We start from the raw sequence: 16,394 nt of genomic DNA, 5'->3' as shown, positions 1-16,394 counted from the left end.
ATCATTTAATTCAAAAAAAGATCACTGGAACACTACAAAACAAGAAAATACTGACAGCTCAACAGTACTGACAGCATAACACACTGAACAGAAACAATTACCCACAACCCCAAAGAAAACAAACACTCCTATATAGGACTCCCAATCAAAGGCAACTCAACACACCTGCCTTCAATTGGGAGTCCTAATCACCAACACAACCATTCACACACACACAAAAACCCTGCCACATCCTGACCAAAACTAATCCAATTGCTCCCTCTGCTGGTCAGGATGTGACAGTTTTCCAGCTTGCATTAATGTTTTTTCCTGTCCAATAGTGCCACCATGTGGCCAAATCTGAACCATACTTTCAGGTTAGTGCCCAGGAGACCCATGAGGTGGCGCACAATAGGCCCAGCGCCATCCGGGTTAGGGGAGGATTTGGCTGGCTGGGATGCCCTTATCCCATGTTTCATAAGCTGAAATAAAAGATCCCAGAAATGTTCCATACGCACAAAATGCTTATTTCTCTAACATTTTGTGCACAAATCTGTTTACATCCCTATTAGTGAGCATTTCTCCTTTGCCAAGATAATATGACAGGTGTGGCAAATCAAGAAGCTGATTTGGGGGATTGTCCCCAGGACACAGGTCCTGGGGACAATAAAAGGCCCCTCTAAAACGTGCAGTTTTGTCACACAACACACTGCCACAGATGCCAACATTTTTGAGGGAGCTAGCAATTGGCATGCTGACTGCAAGAATGTCCACCAGAGCTGTTGTAACATAAGCCACCTCCAACGTTGTTTTGAATAATTTGGCAGTACGTCCAACTGGCCTCACAACCGCAGACCACGTGTAACCACGCTAGCCCAGGACCTCCACATCTGTCTTCTTCACTTGTGGGATTGTCTGAGGCCAGCCACCCCAGACAATTGATGAAACTGTCAGTTTTCAGAACCAAATAATGTATGCAAAAACTGTCAGAAACCATCTCAGGGAAGTCTTGACCTGACTGCAGTCCCGTCATGATACACTAGCACAGGATACCACACGGTGAAACTTCGCTTCCCATTCATTTCAATGGAAGGAAAGTGGTGAGAAGCGGAGAGGGCGGGGGACCTTTGGGCGGTGCGAAGGTGGCATGGGAGGTGGTGAAAAATATAAACTTTTTCCAACTTTATGCAAATCACCAGCGGCGACCGCTGGGCGATGACCAATCATATCGAGTGGTTCCCATGACGAATTTGACGCTATGCAACCCAAGGCTGGAGACTTTCTTCAGCAAAGATGACTCACAAAAAACTAGGATAGAAGCAAATGTAATTGATTATAACGTCATAAAGAATCATTAAAAAAATGTACAGTTGACAGGAATATGTTAGTTAATGTAGAGACAAACGATTAAGCATATTTCTTTATCATAAAGTTAATTTACGAAAATCGCGATTTAGCAAGCTATCTGACTAGCTAGCTGGCTAGCTTTGTGGGTGTTGTGACATGAGTATGAAATTGTAATTCTGGTTGTTTAATGTTTTAGGGACTCCTGAAACAACCAGCAAACCAGGCTGTCGTCTTGTAAAACAGTGGACGTAAAGAATCTAGCTAGCATTCAGCATTTACTGCAAATTGAATGTACAATTTTGTAAGCTTGCCTTGCTGATATTTGCCATGCAATGCAGATAGATGAAATAACGGAGCTAGCTATGTTCTTTCTTATGGTGCAGTGGAGGATAAAAATACCCGTTTGTCTATGGATGTGTAGCTAGCTATCTAGCCGATCTGTGTATGGACCCAAATATTTGGTATACATATTAGTTCAGAACTTTGCTATGAACCTCAGCTATCATAGCCAGTTGTACCAACTTCAGAGCAGTCTGACTGACATTAATAATGTCTATGGATTGAGTAGAATATAATATAACTTTGTGCCAAGAATGCAAGAAGTATATACATGTAGTTATTACCATGCATGAGATCCCCCACATTGTAGTCCGTACATTTAATATATTCACTGATCATGTACTCTACCTTGGCAAATAAAGGTGCAGTTCAGGTATGAATGTCTTTGAGATAGTTTTTCAGTCATATCCAATACCAGGAGTATCAATTTCCAGTCTTTGAATGATGCTGTGTCTGCATGTATGTATTACAATTATACACTTCAACAGTGTTTACCAATCTTGGTCCTGGGACATCAATCGTTACACATTGTAACCAATAGACTAGAAACAAGATTTAACTAGTTAAAGGCTGATTTGTAATTCATATAAACAGTACACTACACTTCCTATGCATCATGTAAATACTCTAAAACCGGTTCATCTCAATATCTAATGCCCTTCATCTGCATTGATCTGATAAACACAGGATAGCTTCAATGCACATCTGTTGTGCATTATAAAAACAGAGGAAGAAAGAGGTGGCGGCGAGAAAGGTGTAAAAGACAGAAAGAGGTAAGAACAATGGAGCAGGGAAGGCAGTATATGATTAATGAATCAGTGCTACCCAAATATTCTCTCAGTTCATCACAACTACATAATAGTGTCTCTAGTCGGCCTGAAGGTTATCTTAAAAGCGGGTGAGGTGGCGAGGATGGGCCTGGGGGTTGGCATCCTCTCACATCAAAACATATCTGTAGACGAGAGAGAGCATGTTTAAGCCTTGTTTTTATTTTTTATTCTAACATTGTTAGTCATCATAATAATCAGGAGGAGAAATGCAAAACTGACCTTGGATCATTAACTCTGTGACTATTGCATCTATATCTGTATTTCAATGTAGACTCTCTTTAATAATACTTCCTGTTGATCTGACCAAGTGACCTCTCACCTCGGATCATGCTGTGCACCGACACAGCTGATATAGCCTAGAGGATTTAGGGAGAAGAGGAGAGAGGGATGAAGTGGAGAGAGACTGTTATTGAGAAAATAAAGAAGTTAAAGCGACAGTGTTCAACCGGAATCTGTGTGTGTGGCCTCACCTGGTGTCCACACCACACTAAGTGGCTGCAGAGTACTTTATGCCGAAAAACATGAACGGACACATGAGGACAAACAATATAGCGTAGTAATAGAAATAATGAAGTGTCTTACTATTCTCCATGGTTGGCCCTCTTGCCTATTCTTTGAAGGTGGAAGGAGCCAGTTATACACCTGAGCCTGCTTATTGCACAACAAAATCCATCAATCAGATTGATATATGAGTGTGTAGGTGTGGATTATAGGGTGTCTAATTGTTCAAAATGTTTTCAATATGGGTGATTTAAAATAGCCTGTTTTGTTTTTGCACAGACATCATACCCTTACCTAAACAGCACCCTCACCTGAGAAGTAGAAATCAAAGGGAGAGAAACTGGAAATGTAATAATTGCAGTTGACATCGATAAGTAAATGGAAATGTACTCTTATTGCAATGTGAATGGCTCTTAAAAGAGCCTTTGGTTGTGCATAGTTTAGTCTATGGTGTTGCCAGGGAACAGCACCCTCTTCAAAGAGGTAGGAGGTGAAGATCTCCCGCACACGGATTGCCTCTCTTGCTGTGTTGGTGGACCCCATCATTGGAACATCCTGCAGAGCAGCAAACTTCTCATCTGGCACACGGCGGCGAGCTGCAGATCCCCTCCTGGTCTTCCTGTGCGTCATGAAGTTATGCAGGACACCAGTAGCCATCACACACATGAATTCCTCCAGGAGGCAATCCCAGATGGCCCTGGTCACCCAACCTTACAGTGCCCTACACATTAACTGTAGGCAATCATTTTTAAGGAATTTCCAGTTACAAGGTAACTGTAGGAATATGGAAGACAATGTAATTATAAGACTTTTACATCACCAGGTCATTGTGGATTACTAAAGTATAATATCCCTGATAACATATCATGATAACATTGGATTGATAGAGGCATGGGCACACATATGTGCATACATATGTGCATGTGTAGCATGTGACAATAACAGGATCATATCAAGGATAGCATCACAAATCATCATAAATACCACTTGAAGCTTGATGATGAGTTGATCATTTGAATCAGCTGTGCAGTGCTAAGGTAAAAAAAATGTGCACCCCTTTGAGTCCCCACGAAGTTTGTTTGTTACCAGAGCGTTTTAGAGGATATTACTTTTGAACTACAGTTGAAGTCGGAAGATTACATAGACTTAGATTGGAGTCATTAAAACTTGTTTTTCAACCACTCCACACATTGCTTGTTAACAAACTATAGTTTTGGCAAGTCGGTTAGGACATCATCTTTGTGCATGACACAAGTAATTTTTCCAACAATTGCTTACAGACAGATTATTTCACTTATAATTCACTTTATCAAAGTTCCAGTGGGTCAGAAGTTACCATACACTAAGTTGACTGTGCCTTTAAACAACTTGGAAAATTCCAGAAAATTATGTCATGGCTTTAGAAGCTTCAGATAGGCTAATTGACATCATTTGAGTCAATTGGAGGTGTACCTGTGGATGTATTTCAAGGCCTACCTTCAAACTCAGTGCCTCTTTGCTTGACATCATGGGAAAATCAAAAGAAATCAGCCAAGACCTCAGAAAACAAATGGTAGACCTCCACAAGTCTGGTTCATCCTTGGGAGCAATTTCCAAACGCCTGAAGGTACCACGTTCATCTGTACAAACAATAGTACGCAAGTATAAACACCATTGGACTACGCAGCCGTCATACCGCTCAGGAAGGAGATGTGATCTGTCTCCTAGAGAGGAACGTACTTTGGTGCAAAAAGGGCAAATCAATCCCAGAACAACAGCAAAGGACATTGTGAAGATGCTGGAGGAAATAGGTACTAAAGTATCTATATCCACAGTAAAACGAGTCCTATATCGACATAACCTGAAAGGCCACTCAGCAAGGAAGAAGCCACTGCTCCAAAACCACCATAAAAATGCCAGACTACGGTTTGCAACTGCACATGGGGACAAAGATTGTACTTTCTGGAGAAATGTCCTCTGGTCTGATGAAACAAAAATAGAACTGTTTGGCCATAATGACCATCGTTATGTTTGGAGGAAAAAGGGGGAGGCTTGCAAGCCGAAGAACACCATCCCAACCGTGTAGCACGGGGGTGGCAGCATCATGCATCAACTTCACAAAATAGATGGCATCATGAGGGAGGAAAATTATGTGTATATACTGAAGCAACATCTCAAGACATCAGTCAGGAAGTTAAAGCTTGGTCACAAATGGGTCTTCCAAATGGACCATGACCCCAAGAATACTTCCAAAGTTGTGGCAAAATGACTTAAGGACAACGAAGTCCAGGTATTGTAGTGGCCATCAATCCTATAGAAAATATGTGGGCAGAACTGAAAAAGCATGTGCGAGCAAGGAGGCCTACATACCTGAGTCAGTTACACCAGCTCTGTCAGGAGGAATGGGCCAAAATTCACCCAACTTATTGTGGGAAGCTTGTGGAAGGCTACCCGAAACATTTGACCCAAGTTTCCCAAATTTAAAGGCAATGCCACCAAATACTAATTGAGTGTATGTAAACTTCTGGCCCACTGGGAATGTGATGAAAGAAATAAAAGCTGAAATAAATCATTCTCTCTACTATTACTCTGACATTTCACATTCTTAAAATAAAGGGGTAATCCTAACTGACCTAAAACAGGGAATTTTTACTAGGATTAAATGTCAGGAATTGAGTAAAGCTGAGTTTAAATGTATTTGGCTAAGGTGTATGTACACTTCCAACTTCAACTGTATATACCCATTTAATAACCAGACCTTCATACAAACTTGCTATGCTGAATTCTTGACGCAAAATCGAACGTGCTGCAATATGCTGCCAGCACGCCCACAAGCAAGTCACAATGGGCAGCACGCTGCAATTTACCGCTATCTAGTGTACATGCACCGTATCCGACTTCAGTGGGAAAATGCTCACCTTTGATGGCCACTGGCACGCAGGAGATGTGTGCTCTTCACGGATGACTCTCAGTTTCAACTGTATCGGGCAGATGGCAGACAGCGTGTATGGCGTCGTGTGGGCAAGTGGTATGCTGATGTCAACGTTGTGAACAGAGCGCCCCATCGTGGCAGTGTGAGTGCGACGGGGCGATAGTTATTTGGGCATGTCATCTTGTTTTTCTTGGGCACTGGGATGATTGGAGACACATCATACAAAATATTTTGTATGATCTCTTATACACTATTTTTGGCTCAGATTTTGGAACTTTGGCTTTCCTGGATATAGCCACTATATTGTGATCACTGCATCCGATAGGTACGGATAAAGCTTTAGAACAAAGTTCTACAGTATTAGTAAAAATGTGATCAATACATGTGGATGATCTTGTTCCTATAGTGTTTGTAAACACCCTGGTAGGTTAATTAATAACCTGAACCAGATTACAGGCACTGGTTACAGTGGGAAGCTTCCTATTGAGCAGAAAGCTTGATGAAAACCAGTCAATATTCAGGACCCCAAGAAAGTAGACCTATATGTTTATATCACATACACTATCAATCATTTGTCACCACTTATTTATTTTGAACAAAAATATACAAGCAACATGCAACAAATTCAAAGATTTTGCTGAGTTACAGTTCATATAAGGAAATCAGTCAATTTAAATTAATTAATTAGGGCCTAATATATGGATTTCACATGACTGGGCAGGGCCGCAGCCATGGGTGGGCCTGGTAGGGCATAGGCCCACCCATTTGGGAGCAGGTCGACCCACTGGGGAGCCAGGCCCAGCCAATCAGAATGAGTTTTTCCCCACAAAAGGGCTTTATTACTGACAGAAATTGATTATCTTGACAAAGGCCAAAATGCTCACTAACAGGGATGTAAACACATTTCTGCACAAAATTAGAGAGAAATAGTATTTTTGTGCATATGGAACATTTCTTGGATCTTTTATTTCAGTTCATGAAACATGGGACCAACACTTTACAAGTTGCGTTTATATTTTTGTTCAGTGTAGATAATGACTGTTAGTACTTGGTGGCCAATAGCAACACCCCAAAATAAAAGGCTTTGGATGTGCCAGGTGCACCTGCAACCACAACAATTTAATAACACTTGACATAAGATCTTCCCTAAGCATTACAGGGATAAGGCTCTGAGTATATACAGCAACATCTCCCGCGTAAGCATTCCTATCTCTTCTATAGGTGTTATGTCCTTGTATTGCTACTGCTGTATCATCAAATGAATTATCTAAGTGAGTCTCAAAAATGTATAATATATGAATGTTATCTGATGTTAGCAAGTTATTGATTTCATTAACCTTATTTCTAAGGCTACATATATTAATATGTGCTCTATTTTCAGCCATTTCCTGGGTAGCTTAACAGAGATAGACATATTATGGAAAAGAGCAAACAAAGCAATTAAAAAATATATATACTGTACATTCAGCAGTCCATTAATCAGTTGGTGTGTGTATGTGTGTATGCTGTTGGGTTGAAGCTCTGAACCCATAGGCTTGGCTCTCTCATACCTTCTAGGCATTTGAGAGGGAGGGTAGACAATGAGCCTGTCATAGCCGATGTAAGCAATGTCCCCATGCGCTCTGGCAGTAAGTTCTTTCCTCTTCTGGTGCACAGCTTCCGAGTAGCCCTCATTGAGGAAGATATACATTCCACTCAAGTTCTTGGCTCTTTCCAGACTAGCTACCTTGTCCTTGAACCTCAGGAACTTGACCACTATCGGCCTGGGACTGTTACCTGGGCCGGTGGTGGGTTTACCAGTCCTGTGGGCGTGCTCCACCTCAATCTGCTGTCCATCTTCAGTTTCTCAGAGATAATTTCCCTCACTTTGTCTTCAGACTCCGTCCAGGTCTCATGTGGAGATTCTGCAATTCTGTCCACAACCATGTTGTTCCGCCTTCAAATCAAATCAAATTGTATTGGTCACATACACATGGTCAGCAGATGTTATTGAGAGTGTAGCGAAATGCTTTTGCTTCTAGTTCCGACAGTGCAGTAATATCTAACAAGTAACCTAACAATTCCAAAACAACTACCTAATACACACAAATCTAAGTAAAGGGATGGAATAAGAATATATACATATAAATATATGGATGAGCGATGACCGAGCAGCATAGGCAAGATGCAATAGATGGTATAAAAATACAGAATATACATATGGGATGAGTAATTTAAGATATGTAAACATTATTAAAGTGGCATTATTAAAATGACTAGTGATCTATTTATTAAAGTGGCCAAAGATTTCATGTCAGTATGTAGGCAGCAGCCTCTCTTTGTTAGTGACTGCTGTTTACCAGTCTGATGGCCTTGAGATAGAAGCTATTTTTCAGTCTCTCTGTCCCAGCTTTGATGCACCTGTACTGACCTCGCCTTCTGGATGGTAGCGTGGTGAACAGGCAGTGGCTCGGGTGGTCTTTTTGGCCTTCCTGTGACAACAGGTGCTGTAGGTGTCCTGGAGGGCAGGTAGTTTGCCCCCGGTGAAGTGTTGTGCAGACTACACCACCCTCTGGAGAGCCCTGCGGTTGTGGGTGGTGCATTTGCCGTACCAGGCAGTGATACAGCCCGACAGGATGCTCTCAATTGTGCCTCTGTAAAAGTCTGTGAGGGTTTTAGGTGACAAGCCAAATTTCTTCAGCCTCCTGAGGTTGAAGAGGCACTGTTGCGCCTTCTTCACCACACTGTCTGTGTGGGTGGACCATTTCAGTTTGTCCGTGATGGGTATGCCGAGGAACTTAAAACTTTCCACCTTCTCCACTGCTGTCCCGTCGATGTGGAGCACTCCCTCTGCTGTTTCCTAAAGTCCACGATCATCTCCTTTGTTTTGTTGATGTTGAGTGAGATTTTATTTTCCTGACACTCCACTTTGAGTGCCCTCACCTCCTCCCTCGTCGTTGTTGGTGATCAAGCCTACTACTGTTGTGTCATCTGCCAACTTGATGATTGAGTTGGAGGTGTGCATGGCCACACAGTCATGGGTGAAAAGGGAGTACAGGAGGGGGCTGACTGTCCCTCGAGATAATCAGATTTCTCTGCCATTTTTATCATGGATTCACATACAGAACTGACATCCTCTCTCAATGACTTACAGATTGCTGTCATCTTGCCTTCTCACGTTTAAACTTCTTGAACTGATCCTGGGAGAACTGCAATCTGTTCTTCAGGTCCTGGACCTCTCTGGTCAGGTTGTCCATTCTTGTAATAGTTGACTCCCAACAGTATTTCAATAAAACACTTGAAGCTATTTTCTTGTTGTTGTAACAACTGCTTGTAGAACCGTTTTTGTTTGTTTAAAAGATACTTCACCTGTGATAGAGACACCATTGTCCTCAACGGTACTCCCGCTGGCTTTGGTCTTTGTCATGGTAGCAACTTAAGTTACGCTGTTACTCCTCGCAGTTCCAGACAGGGCAGGTCACAGGGATGATTGAAAACAACAACAACAAACAGCAGGGATCTAGACAGCCACAAGCTCAGGACAATACGTGGTCCTAGCCACAATGGCTAAGTGCGTTGCGGGCTGCGTTCAAGCCCTCAAGAAAGCCCTGCTAGCTTGATAGGCTGCTAGCTAGCAGCTAGGCTAGCTGTTACAACAAACAGCTCCTCAGACCTGGCCTTGGTTGGCAGGATCACTGGACAGACAGTAGCGGTCCCAGCAACTGATGCCAACCGCAGCGTGGGATCCAAATTCAAAAGGTAGATAGCTAGTAACCAAACTTTTTCTACAGACTTCCAAAAATTTCCAAAACTACAAACTTTCCAAAACAACTAACCGAGCTCTCCCTCATTGAGAGTTCAAGAGGAAGTGACGAGCGCCGCCTCTGGACGTAAAAAATGAAGACGAGGAGGGAAGATTTTATTTGTCATTCCCATCAAAGAAATTAGTGTTTACAAAATGACAGCCGTGCCGGGTGTATAAATTGAGCATTATTGTTAGGGCAGGACAATAGTGCTCAGTGTGTTTTGTTGTGGAGTGCCAGAGTGATTTAAAGCTGCTGACTGTACCAGACGCTTACATTGCGCTCGCCTCTCTCTCCCTCCGTCATTTGTATGGATGAGCACAATCTGTCTGCCTGCACGGTCTGGTCACAGCCTGCTGCTGCCTGTCTGCCTGCCAGTCACCCACAATGGGCACATGCTCTCATTCGCTCTCTCTCAATTCAATCGTCTATTGCTCCCTATCTGTACTGTCTATCTCCCCCATAGCCCCTCTCTCTGATTCTTTCTATTTCAGTCACTTACTTAATCTTCCTCTGTCCTCTCCACAAACACACATCTCTCTCTCTCCCTAACTCAGCTCATACGCTCCATACAGCGTCCCACCTGAGTGTAACAGTCCTGAGTGTAAGAGTCCTGAGGGCCTCCTGGTGTTTTAATTAACTAGCTGGTGGCTGTGACTGAGCAAATGAGTCAGCGATGGGAGGAGATGAGAGGAAAGTAGAGGAAATAGTATGACAGGAGAAGAGAGAATAGGAAGAGAGGAGTATGTCATGACAATGATAGTCAGAGAAGTTGGCCAAACAAAGCACATTCAGATGGTACCAGACTATCTGCTGTTATTCACTAAGACATTCACAACAACAGGTGGGTCTGGTCTCGATGGCAGCCAACAGTGATAAAACAGAAGGCACCAGAATACAGGGAGGTGGAGGTACACACACACATCCAGAACAGACTTCCTGGCAACGGGAGGGGTTGCTGACCTGGAGTACCCACCACAATAAACACACACACTCACAATACATGCATGTAGAATAATCGTCAGTGCAGTGAACACGTCTGGCCGGCTCCATTCTGTCTGCAGAACATTCTGTCTGCATGCCTTTTGTTTCACAGTAAAAACACACAACTGATCTTGTTGTTTGTGTTGTTACAGTTTTGTTCAGACCAAAACATTTCCTTTTGTTGTTTTAGTTAGAAGTTAAAGGTAAAACAGAACTCTGAGGCCCTACGAAAACAACATAACAATATGGCTGATGGAATATACATTTTTTTAGTGATTTATCGTACCATGTTGATACTCTTGTCTACTGTTCATGAAAATAATGTGATTGGCATTATGACACCCGTAACACATCTCCCTATCCATCTCTCATAAGCCTATTTAAAATCATGACAAGCTGCAAGCATATATGATTTTATCCAGTTGGGTTGCAAAAGGGTAAAGGAATGGGAATATTCTGTAAGAGTCGTTTTGCCCCACCATCTCTGTCGTTTGGTTTTTTCCGGAACATGATCTAGGCCTACTGAAACTATTTTTTGTCGGTTGCCTGCCTCTCCCCTGTTGTTCTCTCAGCCTCTTCTCTCCAGACTGCTTTTTGTCTGACTCGTCTGGGCATCAAAGAGCATGCGCGGTCGCCATGTTAGCAAGTTCTCTCCTCCCCTGTCGTCACTAGTTACCACAGCCACACATTCATAAACCCCGCCCATTTCTGACAATTCTCTTCATATTTTAAACCTAACCTCAACCGTAACTACACTGCTAATATTATGCCTAACCCTAACCTTAAATCAAGACCAAAAAGCATTTTTGTTTTCACGAATTTTTACGATATAGCCAATTTTGACTCTGTGGCTGTGGTAACTAGTGGAAACCCTCCTCCCGTCGGTCTCGTCACACTCCAACGGTTCGAGCCACAGTGCAAGAACAAGAAGGCGGACTGGCTGTGAATAGCTTTTGGAAGAGGGAGTGATACAGCAAACATTGGACTAGCTAACGTTAGCTATAACAAAGACTTTTCAGAATGGATTAACCCGTTTTGCGAGAGAATTAAGTGGATATATTTTCCTAAGGACAACCTTATATCGGTAAAGGATTGCTTGTTTTCATTTTTTGCTTTTGAGAAATTCAATAATGCAACTCACCACAGTGTGTGGATAGTGATGGAGCTAACGTTGCACTTCTGTATCAGCTCTCGCTTTGGATGCTTACTGTTTACTCAGTTTGTGTTATAACAATTTATTTTACCTATTGAGATAATATAGTACAACGACGAAATGCTGGCTTGTATGTGAGAACATACGCGTCTGTAACTGGCTAGCAAGCCCATACGCTTACGTTAGACCAGCTAACAAGCTAGTTAGCGTGTTAGCATTTCGGCTCGTCAACTGATTGTCAAACGCGAGCATTCTCCGTCACGAGGGGAGACGTTTAGATATCCCAAAAAGCTAAATGTTTGAACCTTGTCTTTAAAACAGATTTATTTATTGTCGGTTCATATTAAGTTATATTGTTAAATATCAGTCTTTGTCAAAACGGCGGCCCTAACGAAGTGCAACGTTATCCCCTGGAATCTTTCAAAATGCACCATCCTCATTCTGCAGGAGACTCTGGCAGCGTCAGAAAGATGGCGCACCCGGCGAATTTTCCAAGAAGGGGTAATGTTAGCAACATTAACACCGGGGCCGGGAGTGTTCCCACGTTGTCAACACCGACTAGTTCAGCTGTTAGCAAATGCCACGTTCCCACTGAAGACTACCAATCCCCCCTCTTGATGCAGTCTCAACCTCCTGTTGGATCATCCTCCCCTGGGCCTCAGCACCCTCCCCACAGCCTTAACCTGCACTCCCAGCCACAGCCCCAGGCTCTCTCCTCTGGGTCTCAGATGATGATGAAGAAGAAGAGCGGCTTCCAGATCACCAGCGTGACTCCAGCACAGATCTCTGTGAGCACCAACAACAGCATAGCGGAGGACACGGAGAGCTATGATGATCTGGATGAGTCTCATACAGAGGATCTGTCTTCTTCAGAGATCCTGGATGTCTCCCTCTCCAGGGCCAATGACATGGCCGGGGGCGCAAGGAGCTCCTCGGAGGAGACGCTGAATAACTTTCATGAGGCGGACACCCCCGGGGCCATCTCCCCCAACCAGCCCCCCCACTCCTTGCCCCAGGGACACCAGCACGGAGGGATGGTGAACGGAAATGTGCACCACTACCATCACCAGAGGCAACATAATCATCCTCAGCAGGCCCTGGCTCAGCCTCCTTCCTCTGACCCCCACTCTACCCCCACCTCTGGAGGGGCTGGGGGTGCCCTAAAGATGCCTTCTACCATGGAGGTACCTCTGGAGAATGTTTCAGTGGGTTCTGCTAGTATTGCTCAGCCTGTAGCAGCTGTCTCTCTCCCTGGAATGCACAGCTCTGCTACAGTAGCTACCGTTAGCATAGCTAATCCCCTGACCAGCAATGTTTGTAATGTGAATATGTACAGCTCTTCCAATGTATCTGTGATGGGAGGTGTTAGCAGCAGTGGTGGTGGCTTCCCCCCTAGTGTGATGAGTTGCAGTGGGGGGGTTGGAGGTTTGATGGGGAGTAACTTTGGCAACCCCAATGTCAATCTGATCCAACACCAAAGCTCTGGAACTGTGAACTCGAGCATCACTATGACTTCTGCTGCTGCCAGTGGCTCTGTGGTGTTGGGGCCCTCCAGTGGCACACAGGGTGGAGGAGCTGCCATATCTCAGCCAGGGATGAGCTCCTCGAGCATGGCTCTAGCCTCAGTCCCCTCCTCCCAGCCCCCCCCAACCCCAGCTCCTGCCACCACTAGCTCCCGTTTCAGAGTGGTCAAGCTTGACTCCAGCTCAGAGCCATTTAAAAAGGGCAGATGGACATGTGCTGAGTACTATGACAAGGAGACCCCAGCTTCGGCCCCTGCCCCCTTGTCCTCTGAGGCTACTGCCCCTAGTGGCCGGGTTGTTGAGAGCATGCGGCCGTGTGGGCCTGAGAGTGTGAAAGGGGGGTCGGAGAGGGAGAGCACCAGTGGGAGTTCAGTGAGCAGTACAGTCAGCACACTGAGTCACTACACAGAGAGTGTGGGAAGTGGAGAGGCTGGAGGCCCCCCATTACTCCAGCCCCACCCTCACTACCAGGACTACTCCAACCCCCCTCAGGCCTTCCAGACCTCCCGCCCAGGTTTCCCCATGGTGGTGTCCCACCCCCAGTCTCACCTGCTGACCACCGTGGCTCCCTCAGTCCCTGCCAGCGTTCACCAGGCGGGCCTCCAGACCACCATAGGCCACCCTACCACTCCTATGCCCCAGCAGCCACTCACCTACGCCCAGGCAGCCTCCATCCCGGCTCCTGGCTCAGCTCAGAGCCTAGTGGGGGTGCTCCAGAAGCAGATGGGCTATGCTCTTACACAGCAGCCTTCTGCGACGCCCCAGGTAGCCCCGGTGCACAGGCTGAGCCAGGGAGGGGCCATGCCTCCAGACTACCCCCAGCCCAAGGCAGGCCTACCCCAACCTGCAGTCCCACAGGCCCTGCCTGGATCCGGGCAGATGATGGGAGTCTCGCAGCAGCAGGTGGTTGGCTCCATGCCCCAGCTCCAACCCCAGGGTCTCGTCCAACAGCAGCCCCAGCAGACCTCAATCCAGGCCTCTGCTGTAGGAGGGGGGTTAATGCCTCAGATGGGCCCCGGAGGAATGACTGGGTTTGGGCAGCAGCCACAAGGACACTCTCTCCCCCTGGACCACCAACATCAGCAACAACAGCAGTCATTCCCAAGCAAAGCCCAAGGACTTGCCACCCAGTTGTCCAACATTGCCCCCCCTAACCAGGGCTGTCTAGTCTCCAATGTGCTTCCGCCTAACCCCCAGAGTGACCCCCAGCCCCAGAACGGCAGTGGCCTGGCCCAGTCTCACCCCCAGGCGCAGCCACCCGGGGTCAGCATGCCCCAGGACTTCAGCAGTGCCCAGGCCCACACCCAGGCTGTGGTTTCCCAAGCCAGTGCCCTGTACGCCAGCCTGCCCTCCTTCACCACCACCCAGCTGGAGGATGCCCAGCGCCTGCTCTTCCAGGACCAGTCTGCCCTGCTGGCCCAGACCATGGCCAAGCTGGCTGGGGAGGGTGGCACTGCGGCAGGCACAAGCCTGGGGACCGAAAGTAACGCTGCCGCCGCCACGGCCGTCAGTGCCTTAACCTCCTCTGCCGGACTCCTCAAAGCCGTGGATGGAGACGATGATGGGTGAGTGCCAAATCAGTACCTTTTAGTATATGTTTTTGATCGATTGGTTGATATTGGGGTATAAAAGTGACAGTATGTCCTACACTAGTAGGCCAGCTGATAGACACATCACTAAAGAGATTGTCCCATGTTGTCTCTTTTTACCTTCAGCATGCTGCTTTTAACATTCCTTCCGTAATGTTGTATCTGATGTGCTGAATGACATTTAGACCATTAAATGTTTAGTCAGCATTGGCCTTAAAACAGTGTCCTGGACATGACCTTGCATTCTAGCCTGCGGGGGGGGGGGGGGGGGGGGGAGTTCTTCCTAGTGGAGTGATGCAGCCGGCTGAGTGCCTGGTGGTGCTTAGGAATTGTTTGGATTGGGTGAATCCAGGTCGCCACGGCAGCACTGTGTGTGGGTGAGTGGGATGCCAGACAGTGTGTGTATGTGAGATGGCAGACACAACCATGTGTGCGGTCTCACTGTCTGAAAGAGCTCTATGCTACTCCTTAGACACTAGACAGGGCAGTGCTCAGCTGGAAGTGACATTTTGTATACTTCAGACTGCAGTGACTCTGCATTTTAAAACATACAGACTAGGGATTTAACAAATGGATAATTTTGCTTGATGTTTAAACTACAATTTTTTTACATCGGTTTTCTGTCTAAAAAAAATCCACTTCAATGCAGAATAATGGTCCTATTAGGAATGTACGACCGCTATGGCCGGGCAGTCCTATGCCGTAGCTGGGGCGCTTTCAAGGGTATATTTGTCCATAAGGGTACACTACTTATTTTGAAATGCCGACACAAATCGTTGTCTGAAGATAGTTTTGAAGCGCCACTGAATGGGCATTTTACTTGTCTGTAAAGGAATGCCGCTTCTGAAGCGGGACTAATGTCCATCACTAGGCGGACAGAATTTTCCATCAAATAATCTCGACCTGCTTGCGCTTGCTACCTGCGTGCAGAGCAGACCACTCTAACCTAAAAAAGTACTTTTAAAATTAGTTAAATACCGTGACTTACCAAGACATTTAGTTGAAAGAAAACATCTTCTGCTAGGAATCGCCTCCTAAGATTCAGTATTTACAGAGGAGACTTAGTTGCTGTACTTCAGAGAACACAAACACTCGCATCTTTCATAGCGAGCTAGCAGGGGATGGAGAGAGAGGGTTCGGCCACCAGGAATGCTGTATTTTGCAGTTTCTTGGCTTGCATTGCAACTTCATTAAAGCAGGGCCTATCATCAATGAATAGGCTATTATATTTTACATGCAACAGACTGAAGACTGAACACACATTCATTAGCGAAGAGAAAGAGCAGGTGAGCCAGCTGCACTGTGATTTTAATTTTGTGTGGAAAAACCCCCCCAAAATATTTTTTCATTTGTGTATTTTTCTTAATGTTAAGGATCCCAAATATGTTTTAAACGTTCACACCCCTAACACAGACACATAGGTACATGCACACACACACACACACACACACACACA

The 16,394-nt window shown here is 45.3% G+C and overlaps 1 protein-coding gene across 2 annotated transcripts in view; it reads left to right on the top strand.

Annotated features, from left to right (window-relative positions):
- The first annotated feature begins 11,565 nt into the window (after positions 1-11,565).
- Positions 11,566-16,394, top strand: part of tsc22d1 (TSC22 domain family, member 1) — a 69,201-nt gene continuing 64,372 nt past the window's right edge. The window contains exons 1-2 of one of the 2 annotated variants that reach the window (XM_014173922.3): positions 11,566-11,757; positions 12,274-14,914. In XM_014173922.3, the coding sequence (XP_014029397.3) occupies positions 12,297-14,914 (2,618 nt within the window). In that variant the 5' untranslated portion in view covers positions 11,566-11,757; positions 12,274-12,296. Of the gene's footprint in view, positions 14,915-16,394 lie in introns of both variants that reach the window. The other variant, XM_014173921.3, reaches the window with a different exon arrangement.

The sequence above is a fragment of the Salmo salar genome, chromosome 25, assembly GCF_965601325.2.
Source record: "Salmo salar chromosome 25, fSalSal1, whole genome shotgun sequence".
NCBI lineage: Eukaryota > Metazoa > Chordata > Actinopteri > Salmoniformes > Salmonidae > Salmo > Salmo salar.
The sequence above is the reverse complement of the archived record's forward strand: the minus strand, read 5'-3'. Positions and strand labels throughout refer to the sequence as shown.